This window comes from Grammomys surdaster, unplaced genomic scaffold (assembly GCF_004785775.1).
Source record: "Grammomys surdaster isolate TR1022 unplaced genomic scaffold, NIH_TR_1.0 126391, whole genome shotgun sequence".
In the NCBI taxonomy this organism is placed as follows: domain Eukaryota; kingdom Metazoa; phylum Chordata; class Mammalia; order Rodentia; family Muridae; genus Grammomys; species Grammomys surdaster.
This window is the reverse complement of record NW_021621185.1, coordinates 2,145,475-2,157,519: the sequence shown is the minus strand read 5'-3', so window position 1 is coordinate 2,157,519 and position 12,045 is coordinate 2,145,475. Positions and strand designations below refer to the sequence as shown.

Sequence of the window (12,045 nt, the reverse complement as noted above, 5' to 3'; positions counted from 1 at the left end):
TGTGTGTGTGTGTGTGTGTGTGTGTGTGTGTGTGTGTGTGTGTGTGTGACCATACACGACCCATACTAATCAGGTCTCAGAGTAAATAGCAGCGCAGGGCGATCTCAATGTAAATTACGCTTGTCAGAAGCACACCCCCTCCCTCACTTTCTCTCCTCCTCCCGTCGACAACCCAGACTGTAGGTAGCTGGGGGAGGGGAAAAGGACTTTCCAACCAATGGCGTGCAGGAGGCTTGGCTAACCTTAGCCTCCCATTTTCTCTCCCCCCCATTCAGGGCTCTGACCAGTCAGTCGCCTTTGATTATCAGTTGCCAGCAGCCCTTCTCTTGGCTCCTTGACACGAGCTCCATATAAGGCAGCGATCTCCATAGAAACGTGTCAGTTTCAATAGTAGTGTCAAAGTTCACTATATACAGACATTCGCGCAGATCCCCCTTTCGGAAACATTGCTCTGAGTGTCCTCCCGTTTAAACGCATTCAATTTTTTGGTCCCTCTCCTCTCCTCTCCTCTCCTCTCCTCTCCTCTTCTCTCCCCTCCTCTCCTCTCTTTTCCTCTCCTCTTCTCTCCTCTCTCCTCACCTCTCTTCTCTTTCGCCCCTCTCCCTCCTCTCTTTTCTCTCACCCACCTCCTATTGCCCTATCTCTCCCCTTTCTTTTTCTTACATATCCTACTAGTTGTCGCCCTTCCTCTTTCTCTCCCTCCTCCTTTTCTCTTTCACTCCTTTCCTGTAGAAGAGAGAAGACTAAACTTAAAAAAAAAAGGAGGAGGAGGCACCCCCTCGGTATTCTTCTTATCGTTATTTTATATATATATATATGATTTTTTTTGGAGGGAGGGTGTTGGTTCCCGGCTGAAGAGCACTTATTTAAAATACTAAAAAAAGCACATTTTTGGGCGCTCTCCAGGGTTTTTAACTAGCTCTGTGTGTTATAGCAGAAGAAGCAGAAGAAGCAAGAAAGAGGAAAAGAAGAGGATTATTTATTCGACCTACTTTGGATGTCTCTCTCGCTTTCTCTTTTTCCTTTTTTTCTCAAGAATTTTCTTCTGATTTTTATTTTTTCCTATTTCGCTGTGAATTCGTCGCTGGCGTGAATTATCTCGTATTTTTCTCCCCCTTCCGTCACCTCCCGAAAGAAGAAGGCAGAGAGAACCCGGCGCCACCCGCACAACAAAAAGAGCAAAGTGTGTGATCTTCCTCGCCGGCTGCCTCCCGCTCTCCAGCTCTGCCTTCCTGAATGGCTGGCTGCGTCCGGCCCTGGACCTGGCCCCCCGACACCCGAGCGCCCTGATCGTCGCCAGCAGCTTCGCCCCGCATCCTGATCGACTCTCCCAGCTCCCCACACTCTTGAATCCGGGCGAGGGCTCCCGCCGGGACAGCAGCGGCGACGCGGGCAGCCTCGGCCTCGGTTCTCGCTCGGGCTGCGGCCCCGACTCCGGCTCGGACTCCCGCCCGGGCCCCGGCTCTTCCAGCGGCGCTCGCAGCGGCGGCCGAGGCTGCTCCTCCAGCGGCGCCTGCAGCCGCGACCTCCTCCTCCGCCGCCGCCGCCGCCCTCGCCGCTTCCTCTATGTCGGCTCAGCCCGCGCGCTGCGCGTAGCCCCAGCGGCCGGCGGTCGGGCGGGCGGGCGGGCGGGCGGGCGGGCGCCCGGCGCGGGTGAGCGAGTGTGTGTGCGAGTGTGTGTGCGCGGGGGTGCGGGCGAGGCGGAGGGCGAGTGTGTGCGCGCGCCGTGGCCCATGCCCGCCGCCCCCGGCGCTGCGCCCCGCGCCGCTCCCGGCTGCCGCCTGTGCCATTTCTGATTTTGCAACTTGGGGAAGAAGAAAAAAGCGAGAGAAGGGAGCTCGCTCGCCGGGGGGTGGGGAGGGGGGAGAGAGAGCGCGGCCCCCCCAGGAACGGAGCGCGGGGGGAGCGGGCGAGGGGAACAGGGGTGTTGGGGGGGGAGCCTGAGAGCCTGGGGGGGCTGCAAAAAGAGAGAAAGAAAACAGCAGGAACCACAACAAAACGCCAGCAGGGCGGGCGGGCGCGCAGCAGCAGCGGGGCGGCCGAGGCAGTAACGGCGGCGGCGGCGGCGGCGGCGCAGGCAGAGGCCGGTGCCCGGCTCGGGCTCGGCTCCGGCGACCCCGGGGCGCCCGGTGGGCCCCCCGCCCCCTCCCCCTCCCCCCTTCCCCTTCCCCTTCCCCTCCCAGCGCGCCCGCGCGCCCCGCGGCCCTCGGCGAGCAGCTCGGCTCCCCCCAGCGCTCCCCGGGCCCAAAGATATGGCAATGGTAGTTAGCAGCTGGCGAGATCCGCAGGACGACGTGGCCGGGGGCAACCCCGGCGGTCCCAACCCCGCAGCGCAGGCAGCCCGCGGCGGCGGCGGCGGCGAGCAGCAGCAGGCGGGCTCCGGCGCGCCGCACACGCCGCAGACCCCGGGCCAGCCCGGAGCGCCCGCCACCCCCGGCACGGCGGGGGACAAGGGCCAGGGCCCGCCCGGTTCGGGCCAGAGCCAGCAGCACATCGAGTGCGTGGTGTGCGGGGACAAGTCGAGCGGCAAGCACTACGGCCAATTCACCTGCGAAGGCTGCAAAAGTTTCTTCAAGAGGAGCGTCCGCAGGAACTTAACTTACACATGCCGTGCCAACAGGAACTGTCCCATCGACCAGCACCACCGCAACCAGTGCCAATACTGCCGCCTCAAGAAGTGTCTCAAAGTGGGCATGAGGCGGGAAGGTGAATATTTCTTCTCTGCTTCTCTCCCTGCGCTTCGCCCGCCTCCCTGCTTTCTTTCTCTCTCGCCTGGGTGCCTGTGGCTGGAGGGATGGGGCTCCTGTGGTCCCAGCCGGTCCGGGCTTCCCAATCCTTGCTGCTTTCCTCCCCCCGCGTGCCCCCCCCCCCCCCCCCGCTGCCGCTGCCTCCCCCTCCCGGCCTGCGCTCCTCTCCCCGGCTCCTCCACCCCGCCCGCTGCCTGCTCAAGATTGTGTCCCTGGGATCGTGAGCTGTGGCTTAAAAATCCCTCCCTTCCTCTGTTGGATGTGCTCCGTGTGTGTCTCGCTCCCGCTTGTGTGTGAGGATGCTTGGGGCTGTACTGGCATGAACTTGGGAGGGGTGCTGGTTTTCCTCAGAAAACCGTTTCTCTGTGTGTGTGTTTTTGTTTTTTGGTTTTTTTGTTTTTGTTTTCTTTTTCCCATTCCATTTTCTCCTCCGCCTCGTCGTACCTTTTATTTATAGTGGGAGAGGACTGGGGCTGGAGGATTCTAAACCATAGATTCATTGCTGCCACCATCCTTTAGGAAGCTTAGCTTGGAAAAAGAAGAGTGAGATTTATTGCACTTGTAGGTCTAATTAGGGAGGAAGGGGGGGGCGCTTCTGGCCTGTTCACTGGCTCCCTCTCCTCTTCAGGGATCTAGGGCCGCCTCCTCCCGAGCTGTGGCCTTGTTTTCACCCCTATACTTTGAAAGGAAAGTTTGTGACTGAACCCTGCTTTCATAGTAGTGTCATTTTTTAAAGCTTGATACTCGTTTTATTTCTTCATCAAACTCCACCGTCTGCTTAAATACTGCATACAAATTACAATTTACAACGGCATTTACCGATCCTTCTGATTTGGCTGCAGCTGGCATGAGCTTCTGCATCATTTAATCGATGTGTGGGATTTGTTTTTTTATTAAACACAACTTTTGATGTTGAATTTGGTTATGCTTCATGTTCATGTGGCATGAGATGGAGCACTTTCCTTACAAATATATTTAGCGGTTTATAGTTAAAGTTTATCTCCTGACAATCATTAAAGAGATCTTAGAGTCAAATTAGTGAACCAGTCAATTTCGAAGAATGTAAATTACTTCTTCTTGTAATTGACTTCAAAATTATATTTTATATGCCACAAGAAAAGAAATTGAATTCCTTCAGATCTCAAGGAGAAAGCAAATATGATGACTTCATTTCTAGCTCCAGGGAGATTCTTCAGGCATCTAAAAAAAAAAAACAACAACAACAAAAAAAAAACTTTGAATTGTGCTCTCATTTAATTGAAAAATAACTGCCAAGTTCAAAACTATAATTAGAAAAAGTATTCTAACCATTGTGTTTCAAGAGCATAAACTGCACTGGAACTCTTGTTGGAATTAGAACCAAAGAAACTAGTGCAGAGCCTGAGATAGGCCAGTCCTGTGGACAGGGACCTATATCTACTAATTTGTTGTGGGGTGGCAGTTCAGTAGCCCTAACTTTCCCTAGAGTTGTCTTTGTTTACATGGCAATTGAAAATGCTGGCACTGTTGAAGTAAAACATACACATAAAAAAAAAAAACTCTTTGGTCAGCTTTAAGAACTCAAAGCATGCTTACGTTTTGCATTCAGATGGTTAATGAATCCAGTGTTTTTGCAGTTGCAAGCTCGTGCATTCACTGGGCAAAGCTGGCTTCAGGTTGCAGTGGCATCGAACAGGACAGACATTAATTAGAGTTTCTACTTTTTTCAATAATGTTTGGCTACTGTAAGTTCAACTTTTTCTTGAAATTTTTAAATTTTCTGTTACTTTTAATAGTGAGAACTTTGTATGGGGCAATCAGGAGGAGGGAAGACGGGAGGAGGTGTGTGATTGCTTGCTTGTGGTCCAAACTTGTAAGTGGTCAGTAAGATATGTAACTTGTATCTCTTTTAAAGATTATTCTGTAGCACTTTAGAGATTGTGGGAATATTTTATACACTTGCTGCTTGTTTGCAAGTGAGGAGTGCTCTAAGGTTTGTGGCTGGTACCACACCCTTTCTCAGATTTCACTTAAAAAAAAAAACTTTGATTCATATCATTCTGGAAGGATAAATGGGGTTTCATTTATCTCTGTGTTGCTTCTTAGTAGCTGGGAGTTTGGGTGGTATTTTCTTAGCCATCCTGAGCTAGGGGCCTTGCAGTCAGGCCTGGTTCTTCCCTGGCTGAAATAGCCAGGGTTGCAGACTATGGATAGACATATGGAGCCGGTGAAGGTAGATGAGTTCACCCCAGATCTCCTGGCAGTGTGATCTGTGAGTAAGAACCAGCAGAAGATGCTTCGGGAGCGAGTGGCTGCAGGAAAGAACTACATTGCGTTGGGTGCGCGCTGTGGCTCGGCGATGTTCACAAGCCCCCCTGGATGCACATTGCCTCTTTTCTCTCTTTCTTTTTATCAGCGGTTCAGCGAGGAAGAATGCCTCCAACCCAGCCCAATCCAGGCCAGTACGCACTCACAAACGGGGATCCCCTCAATGGCCACTGCTACCTGTCTGGCTACATCTCGCTGCTGCTGCGTGCAGAACCCTACCCCACGTCGCGTTATGGCAGCCAGTGCATGCAGCCCAACAACATCATGGGCATCGAGAACATCTGCGAGCTGGCCGCCCGCCTCCTCTTCAGCGCCGTCGAGTGGGCCCGCAACATCCCGTTCTTCCCGGATCTGCAGATCACCGACCAGGTGTCTCTGCTACGCCTCACCTGGAGCGAGCTGTTCGTGCTCAACGCGGCCCAGTGCTCCATGCCCCTGCACGTTGCGCCGCTGCTGGCCGCAGCCGGCCTGCACGCCTCGCCCATGTCTGCGGACCGCGTCGTGGCCTTCATGGACCACATCCGCATCTTTCAGGAACAGGTGGAGAAGCTCAAGGCGCTGCACGTCGACTCTGCGGAGTACAGCTGCCTCAAAGCCATCGTGCTGTTCACGTCAGGTGAGAATGCGGTCGCGGGGAGGGCAGGCTGTGCGGGGAGCTGGCGCGGGCATCGTGCAGCGGGTGCCTGGCTTCCTGCAGCTCCCGCGCTGCCGCTGTCGCTGTGAGGCCGGCCGCTCGAGCCACCTTGGGCCTGCTCAGGGTCTGCAGCCCGGGTACGCGGATGTCGCCGGCCGCGCTGCTGCCATCTTGGAAACGTAGCGGTGCTGGAGCGGAGGAGGCTCGGGTGAGGCCGGCGGCCTGGCCTTGTGGATGGCCTGGACCCAGCGAGCCCGGAGAGAGTGAGGCGACTGTGTGTCTGGGGAGGCAGGGCACTGTGGATCGTCTAGCTCCTGTATGTGAGCTATCTGTGTGTGCGTGTGTGCTTGTGCGTGGCTGTGTGTGTGTGTGTGTGTGTGTGTGTGTGTGTGTGTGTACAAGAGCTCAGTATTTCTGGGGGAGGAACGATAGGGAAGGAAGACGAGAACGTGGGAAGGTGGCTTCTTAGTCTGTGTAGCACTCTTCCTTGAATGAGTTTTCCGACAGAGAGACACAGACAGAGGCGGAAAGAGAAGAATACGCACAAATAAATCATAAATAATCCCGCTTTATTGCTGCCTGATTTTCCCTTATCGGAAACCATTCATGTTTGCAGTTCCTGAGGTTATTGAGGGTCGTAAAAGATGGATTCGATCTAAACAAGAAAGATAAAAAACAAAAGCAATACTGTAAAACCCGAAAGCATGAGAGAACTCTGGGCCGGGAGATAAATTTCATAGCTATGCAAACACACAAACACTGGAAATTTAAAAGGATGCCTGAAAAATATCAAATTAAGGGTAGGCGGTGGTAGCATGCATGTTAACAATCTCTCTTATGATAGATGGTTCAAATTAACTTCCAGGAAAGTGCATTAACGTTGCCTTTGAAGGGCTCTGGTCTAAGCCTGTGAGAACACTATCCGCTTTTTATTATTGGAACCTACAAGAGGGAAATATATACACACCAGGGACAGCAGGTACCGGGAAATACAAACAAAGCCAGAAAGAACTCTGCTTGGGCAAAGCTGCTTAAATGGGTCTTGGGCTCTGCCCACTGTAAGTAAGGTTAGCTTCATTTTTACCACCGTTATTGACACTATTGTTTTTAACTCCTCGATTAGGAGAACAAATAAACCATTTTAATAAATCTATCCTAGAACCAGGCCCGCCAAAAGCCGAATTAAAACCATTCTTGAGAAGAGATGGTAAAACTCTTTTTCCCAAGGCCTTCTTGAACAGTAAGCAATGGGATAATCTATCAAGATTTCTCGATTTCCGTGCATGGAGAATCATATTTACATTGTACTAAAATAACTCTAAAATTTGCACAATATTATAAGGTAGCAAATGTGGTATTAATATCGATCTGAACAGTGGATAATTTATTTAGACAAGAGCAGCTCATTTGTATGCAAGGTGGCCAGGGCCTTGAACTTGCCCCCCCCCCACCCTTTTACTTTCAGTGCAAATGCAGGTCTGCTAGTGTGAGAGGGAGTCACTCTTTGCAAGGGGGATAAAGTGCAAAACTTAAAACAAATGGAAGATTTACTGAATAGCTTCCTCGGGCTTTGAATGCATTTTATCTTAATAAGTCTTCTTGATGGGAATGTGTTTTTCAAAAGTGACAAAGAGCCTGGGAAGCAGTGTGCAAGATCCTTTGACTCTGGCAGGCCCAGGACTGGCTGGCGCTCTCCTACCCATCCCTTTAGCCAAATCCATCAGGAAGGGAGCCAGCATGGAGAAGCTAGGGTTGTAAAATCCCACCCAGTGAAGTGTCTTAAAGCAGAAGTGTGTGGTGTGGAGCTGGACAGAGGTTTTCTCAGCAAAGGTCTTTCTCTTTTCCTTATGCCCCTAGATGCACGTTTCACTTTTAAACTTTCCATCCTAAAACATTTCTGTGAAAAGTCCCTTCATTTAAAAAAAAAAAAAAGTTTTCCAAAGGAATTTTTTGAACCAATTCTTCAAGGTGCAAGGGATGCTGAGACATGAACAATAACATTATTTTGTTGGAAAATCGCAGGCAGAATATCTGAAAATGGAAATAGACCTGTCAGTAGTAATTCACCCCCCTTCACCCACCCCCTTTCATACAGCACATTTCCACTTTTGACTAAATTTGTTTTGATTGCTAGCCAGAAGGGAATTCATGGGAAGAAGGGAATTCGTGGGAAGCCTTCCCTAAGTCATCCAACTTTTAAGCAAACTTTGAAGGATGGAAAAGACAGTTTTAGACATATTGTCCAATATGGCTTGCCCTGGCTAAGTATTTGAAGCTGGCATGAGGGTTCCCCGTGGTGGTTTTCACATTTGGCCTCCGGATGGTGTGTTTAATCCTTAATATTCTGGACAGCATCCAGAGACTAGGTCATGACCTGAACTTACTTTGAAAAAAATTCTTTAATTCATACACCTAAATATTCCTTCAAATAAATGAGACTGGCTCTGAAAAGAGCCATCTAGTTAACATAAATACAATAAATCCATTTTCTGCACAATAGTAACTTTGATTTCTAGTTATGGCAGCTGATTACAGCTAGATTTCCTGAACACTAAACTCTTCTGAGTGCACAACATGAATACACTCTCTGAACTACGAAGGCTAAGCCGGGAGGGCCTGAGCAGTAACGGTTATTTATTTACATAATTTCTTTTCCTTATACTATAGAAGAAATAATAAAGGCTCCCACATTGACAATACCATATAAAAAGTTAGACATGGGTTTTGTATGTTTTGTTTCCTTTTCTTATCTGGATTCACGGGGGCAAATATGTACTGAATTACAGCCTTCACTCACCTCTCTTTACCATCACAACCCACCAATTGATTCAAACACTCATCCTGTCTGTCTGCAGACTGGAGAATCCTGCTGCACGGTTGAATGATTATGCAGTGTGTGAAGGTAGACTGAACTAGGACTTACAATGATAAAGGCCATGGGGATAGGTGACTGGGATGATAAAGACCATGGGGTAGAGCCCACTGGTATCTGACAGGCAGCCTCAGCCCCAGGCATTCCATTTCAAAGGTGGAAGGACCTGAGAGCAGCCAGTGTAAGACCCAAGTGTACCTGTCTTGGCTTCTCCTTGGAGGTGCTTAGGGAATGAGAAAGTGACTGTACTCCAGGGACCCTAATGTTTTACTGATTTAAGGAGATGTCATAAAGATATTTAAGGGAAAATCTGTTGGCATATCAATGGGTCTTTCTCATATTGTGTTGTCTGTGGCTGAGACTATCCCATGGTGTGAGGGACAGAAAATGTATGCAGCGCAAGATATATGTAAATACATCACACATAAGTCTGTGTGATGGCCATTAAATAAGGCTATGCTAGAAAGCAGACCCAAGGGCTGACCTGAGAGTCCCCTCTCTATGCACTAAAGCCTCAAGGTGTTCTGTCCTGGCCTTGCTGGCCATAATAATCTCCCTGGCGTCTCAACTCAAACTAGTATGGATGCACTGCACCAGCTGGATGGAGTAATTAGACATCTGAGAGGAACCCAGTCTGGACCTTAGGTCAAAGGAGACTTGCCTCAGAAGTTCTTGAATTATCACAAGTTTTATTTAAATATTTGCTTGAGGCCATACCCTTGTAGATGAAGGTGGCAGAGTGCTTTGTGAACCCTAGTTCTTGAACCGATACACAACATGGAAACAGCAGACATGGATTTTGCTTTGAATAATTTGTTGTTTTCTTAGGGTCACGCTTCCCCATTATACAGTGTTCTGTTACAGGTGTTGTCATACACAAATTCCTCCCCAGATCTATATATTAGCAAATGCTGTCCTTGATCTCCAGCCAACCTCCTGACTGGCTAAGGGCTCCTCTGTGATTTTTCCTGTTTTTAAAATAAGTCTTATTTGTATTAAGAAATAACATAGGGAACGAGGGGGAAGAGCCGCTGTCTCTCTGATTCCATGCTCCTCTCCCTTTGCTTGGCTCTGGTTAGTGGATGTAGGATAACCTGCTGTCTTGAAATATTTTTAGATGACCCAAAAGAGCTTCGGTCGGTTTGAAATAACCACAGGGTTTTCAGTTGCCATCATTGTATAAAGTGCCTTGTCCACTTCTCCCTTGGTCCCTGCTATAGGAAACCACACACACACACACACACACACACACACACACACCTCCTAATTGCATACACCCCAGTTCTGAGACAGAAGCATCAGCTGCCTCTAGCCTAGCTTTGTGTCTGATCACTGAAGATGTTTCTTTTCTGCAGCCTGGAGTAACTGAACCATATTCCTCCTGCTTATTATACAGCTTACAGTGGCCAATTTTCAATTACTTGATCTAAGGAAGATAGAAGTGTCCACTCTCACTGAGGATTTGTTGCAGGACTCTGCCCTGCATATATAGTTGATCTCAAATCCTATATTGGTATAGCCCAGGCTTGATCTGATTCTCCATTCTGCTAGCTTGTGATCCTTTACCCCCATCATGTGGATTCACTTCACAATCTAGGTTTTCCTTGAGCTTGCTGGTTGGGGTCATTTGGGATTGGGCTTCTTTCCAAGAAGCCTTTAAAAACTGTTTCCAAGGCTGTATACTTTTCAGGGGTTCTAAGTACCCCAAAATCAGGAGGGAGAGGGGCAAATGCTTTTCTTTTAATGAGGACAGTCAGAAATATGCTCCCCTGCAGGAGAGAACAGATTGCAATACACAGCAAACATGGATTCACCATCATGTATTATTTAATCCAAAGGTGAAAAGGGGGAATCAAAGCTATGGCCAGGTTGTACCTCTGTGTGCATGTGCGCCCCTCTCCTGTTCTCCCAGGCATGGTGAGGCTTGGGTTTACTGTTATTTGTGTAGGGGATTGGAAAGAGGATGGCAAAGAGGCATGGAGGGAAGGGGTTCTTTTCCTTTTCTTCTATTTCTTTTTCCTTTTCTCCTCAAAACATTAATGGTTTGTATGCCGTTACTGCTCACTCACCTAACAGTCTGTCCCCTTTCCCTATCTCTCCCTCCTGTGGCTGCTCTGGCAGATGCTTGTGGCCTGTCGGATGCTGCCCACATCGAAAGCCTGCAGGAGAAATCGCAGTGTGCACTGGAGGAGTATGTGAGGAGCCAGTACCCCAACCAGCCCAGCCGCTTTGGCAAACTGCTGCTGCGATTACCCTCTCTTCGCACAGTGTCCTCCTCTGTCATCGAACAGCTCTTCTTCGTCCGTTTGGTAGGTAAAACCCCCATCGAAACTCTCATTCGAGATATGTTGCTGTCAGGGAGCAGTTTCAACTGGCCTTACATGTCCATCCAATGCTCCTAGACCTTGGGTGTTTCCCACCTGCCCCTGCCCCTGACTCCCTAGAGACTAAGAGGACTCTCCCTGACCAAGGACTCAAAAGCCTTTGGGGATGCTGGTATGATGACCAAGCAGGCCAGGCAGAGGGGAGGAGGGCTGGGGACAGAAGCAGCCCACTCTGCAGGAATGCAACCTGAGCTGCAAACCAGGAGAAAAAGAGACTCATTTAGGATCTGATCTGTAAGTACATTGGAAAGGAAAGAAAAAAGAATCTCGTGTCTGGTGAGAAAATGAAAAAAAAAAGATTTGGAAGAGAGGACCATGAGAAATTTAATAAAATAGAAGGACTCCGATGGAGACCTCCAGGATTTATTGTGGATGGATGTGGATATATTCTGTACAGAAAACTACTCATATGGAAGTGGACTGAATCCTATGTAGAAACACATACTGAACATTGTTATTCATTTTGTAAAATACTAGTCTTTATTTTCATTTTTTGTAAAATTTAAACATCGTATGCGCATAAACAAAAAAATGAACAAGAATTAGGGGAAATAACATTTTCCAAATAATTATAAAAAAAATTGTCCTGTGTCTATGTATCTATATCTGTTTTGTATTTTTTTCTGGTTCCAAACCAGATTTCCTGTGATTCTATACTAATAATTTTTGATATAACCCTTTGCTTCTTATAATGAGTGCGATATATGTTGTTGAGGCTGTTCTTCAAGAATTAAAATTGAAGTGAAAATTTAAACAAAAATAAAAGAATTTAGCAAAACCCATGTGTCTGGTTGCTTGGACTGTACCCTCAGAGCAAGAGAAGCTCCTGGGCAATTTGTAGGTGGCTGAGTGTTGTTAGGATCCGGGTTGTTGAAAGGGAGAGGAGACTTTTAAGGTCTAAGTTGGCTGCATGTTTCTTAGGCCAGCCACCGCATCACTTTTGTAAAGCTGAAGGAAAGGCCAGGCTGCGTGTGTGCATGATGGGGTAGGAGGGGAAGGCTGGGTCTTGCTGGCAGACAGAAGTCTTTTTAATTTCTCTCTGAGGACAGCCCTGAGTCAGAGGCGGGAGTGGGGGAGGCTGGGTTGTCTTTGAAGCACAAT

At 48.9% G+C, this 12,045-nt stretch overlaps 1 protein-coding gene across 1 annotated transcript; it reads left to right on the top strand.

The window, feature by feature from the left end:
- The first annotated feature begins 404 nt into the window (after positions 1-404).
- On the top strand, positions 405-11,722 carry Nr2f1 (nuclear receptor subfamily 2 group F member 1). Its single transcript, XM_028760112.1, has 3 exons — positions 405-2,706; positions 5,143-5,670; positions 10,682-11,722. Exons 1-3 carry the CDS (start codon positions 2,253-2,255, stop codon positions 10,960-10,962), a joined length of 1,263 nt encoding a protein of 420 aa, XP_028615945.1. The 5' UTR covers positions 405-2,252; the 3' UTR covers positions 10,963-11,722.
- The last annotated feature ends 323 nt before the right edge of the window (positions 11,723-12,045 follow it).